Raw genomic sequence first — 3,365 nt, forward strand, 5'->3', positions numbered from 1 at the left:
GTGGAAATGATTGTTGCTCATTTAAGATTTAAAATGTGTGTGTTCCCTTTTAGATGAACTGTGATACAAATCCCTTGGAAGCTGGACTGGAGTATTTCATAAAGTTAAATAAGGTATGTTGGCGCGCCAAAGGGCGCTCTGAGTAAAACATCTCAAAATGTGGCTGCTGTTTCCTAACAGATCCACACATGAAAGTCGTGTGTTTAACAAACTGTGGTTATAGGAGAATGTAAATATAAACCCCATTCAGTTGCTGCAGACTAAGCTTTTTAAACATTTGGGATCAGTTCAAACTGTGGAAGTGGGCTGGTAGAATTACAATAGCAGAATCTAGCCTCCATAAGCACTCCCTCTGAATTCAGAGGGTGAAGATGATTATCAGTCATATCTCAGCTGACATTCTTGTTAGGAATGGCACCAACCAAGGCAGTCGTCTGTCAGCGTAACTCTTGGTGTGTGGGTTTGTACAACAGTTAATTAAACAGACTGCCTGGGCTGACTCTCCCTAGCTGCCTCACGGCACGAAGCAGCCTTGCCTCCACAGATCCCAGCCATCTGCTGATCGAGCATCTCTGCATGGAACCCCAACGTCCGAGTGTGAGCAAATGACCCGTTTCGAATATCTGGTCAGCCTAAAATGCGTCCTTACTGAGAAGCCAATCTGGCCGAAGAATCAGAAGTGCCAGTAACAGCCCAAAGGGAGACCCGCCTCAGGATGGCCTTCAGACAAGAAGAATCAACATTCTCCAGGAGCTTGTTAAAATTCAGATTCTCAGCGCCCCACCTCCACCCCCTCCAGCCCTGCTAAATCAGAATCTCTAGGGGGTCCACCCAAGAAACCACTTGTTTTAACAAACTCTGCGGAGCGTTCCCAGGCAGGTAAGGTTTGAGAAGCTCGACCCTACGAGATAACGCATCTTACCAGACCAAGTTATGACCGCCTAGCTCATCACGAGTCCAACCAACAGAAAGAAGGTTACCGCATAGAGAACCTGTGCCATAACGCCCACCACTCCCTGCCACGCACTTGATCCGGACTCCTAGCGACGCTCTGGGGCAGAGTAGCGCTGCCCTGGTGGGATTCCGAGGCTGTGGATCTTCACGGGAGCTGAAGGGAAAGAGGAGGCCAAGGGCTGTCTGCACCCGTCAAGATGTGCAGCTGCGGGGTCCCACCAGATCAGCGCTACTCTGTCCTAGAGCGTGGCTACGAGTCCGGATGACTCCATGCCAGTGGGGCTCAGAGAGCTGCAGGTAGGGTAGTGCGAAGGACGGACTGAGACAGCAGCTGCTGCTGAGGGGACCTGGAGCTGCTGCTGGGGACGGGACGGCCCCACTGCCCGTCCCTGTTGGGCCAATGCGTTCCAGAGTTCTCTATAGGCTGGTTCTTAAACGTAGGTCTTGGAAGTCGATCACACATCTTTCTTTGTTTCTTTCTGGAGGTTGTGCAGAAACCTCTTCGGCATCACATCAGCAACATGCTAGTCTTCACTAATGGGGGCTTGCTGGTTCCCCCAGGTGCATTGGTGGGGAATGGAGCTCGTTTCCTGCTTGGAAAGTAGGAATTCTACCACGGAACTACCCAGGCTCCCTAGGGATATTTGCTTTTGTTGTTAGGTACTGTTGATTCTGATTCCTAGAAATCCTATGTGCTTACTATAGAACAAGGCACTGCCCGGACCTACACCACCCTCACAAATATTCCTGTGCTTGAGTCCGTAGTTGCAGCCACTCTGTCCGTCCGTCTTGCTGAGGGGCTTCCTCATTTTCATCCACCTTCAATTTTATTGACAGTCATGATATCAGACCCTGTCCTGATAACAGGGTACTTGTTGGGATTCCAACTCTCCCTCCCTCTCTCTCTCTAACACTGTATATATAATATTTAGAATATGTATACATTCTATATTAGAATATATATATTAGAATATATATATTCTAATAGATATTCTATATATTATATCTATATATATTCTATATATTAGAATGTGTGTATATATATATATATATATATAAAATGTCCATGCATCAATTTCCAAATTCCGAGCTTTAGATGTTAACATAAAACATGTACGTGTATAATATTAAATTTCAGGAAAATTAAGCTTCTAAAGGGCTTTAAGGGGAGTATCTTTCTGGACATTTTCCCATGGTCTCTATTTTTATGATCTACCATCTGCCTCTAGACCAGAGAAAGCAGGTGCTCGGCGTGCAGGCAGGCCCTGGCAGCAGATTGCTCCTATGGTAACAGAAGTTTTCGTCTAGCCATTTAAAATAGAGATAAAAATGGCCCAGCCCCTGAAAGCACTCAAGTTATGTTGTTGGCCACCAAGAAGAAGATAGATAATTCATTCTTCTGCTTCAGTGTTTGTTATTATTGTTCGGGGACAAGGCATGGATAAATGATGTCTTCATATTAAAATTGGGCTTTAAAACCTCCCTTTATGATTATAAGCAGGTGTGGATTGTATATGTATTAGTTCTTTCAAATTATTTTAATAACCCACGCTCAGATCAATAGCTTAGTTAGCTTTTTATTAGACAATGAGTTTAGATTTTGGTATGGTTTTGTGATTTCTGGATTGTTGGTTCTAATTCGGTTATCACTGAGTTAATTCCTAATGAATCCATTTGGGTCAAGATGTGTGTGGCCCAAGGGCCAGAAACCTAATTGAGTCAGTGTTTTTCAATTATGTTGATTCAGGCGGCTATTTGGTATCAGCCTAACCATAATAATACTTGTTACCTTCCAAGATAGGTGAGTAGGTCAAATCCACTTTATTGGCATCCTATTTGGTAGTTTAGCAACTCTAGCTTAGTTTCTGAAGAACATCTAGAAATTTCAAAGTACAATATGCAACTCAATCATTTAAGTCTTATGCCTGGAAATAGACAATAAAATACAATATTTTAAAGACTAATTTAGATCCATATTGCTTCAGAAAATTGTTGCCATATGAAAGCAGAAGGAGAAGCAGAAGCTTATACAGAGGAATATTAACATTCAATATTAAAACCAATTCACTGCCTTTGAGTCAAATTTGACCCTGTGAGTTACAAAGTAGAATTGTTCTAGAGGGATTTTTGGAAGGTGACCCGGTAGAGTAGTGGTTACACATTGGGCTACTAACCTTAAGGGTAACAGGTCGAAACCATCAGTCACTCTTGAGGGTTAAGACGAGGCTTTCTACTCCTATAAAGAGTTGCAGTCAATATATGAGGATGGGGAAATAGATCTATGAGCCTACATTTATAGGTTTAGTATTAAGGAAGCAGAAGGACATTGGGCCTCCACTCAAGTACTCCCTCAACACAAGAATACTTTCTTCTAGTAAATTGGCATTCTATGATGCTCACCTTCCTGACAC

At 43.3% G+C, this 3,365-nt stretch overlaps 1 protein-coding gene across 1 annotated transcript in view; it reads left to right on the forward strand.

Moving 5' to 3' along the window:
• Positions 1–3,365, forward strand: part of DMGDH (dimethylglycine dehydrogenase) — a 94,131-nt gene that overhangs the window by 62,784 nt on the left and 27,982 nt on the right. Inside the window, exon 14 of the mRNA XM_004703522.2 lies at positions 54–113. Coding sequence (XP_004703579.2) covers positions 54–113 — 60 coding nt within the window. The remainder of the gene's footprint in view (positions 1–53; positions 114–3,365) is intronic.

Source organism: Echinops telfairi, unplaced genomic scaffold (assembly GCF_000313985.2).
Source record: "Echinops telfairi isolate 266 unplaced genomic scaffold, ASM31398v2 ScPeMD7_7469;HRSCAF=8507_1, whole genome shotgun sequence".
Taxonomy (NCBI): domain Eukaryota; kingdom Metazoa; phylum Chordata; class Mammalia; order Afrosoricida; family Tenrecidae; genus Echinops; species Echinops telfairi.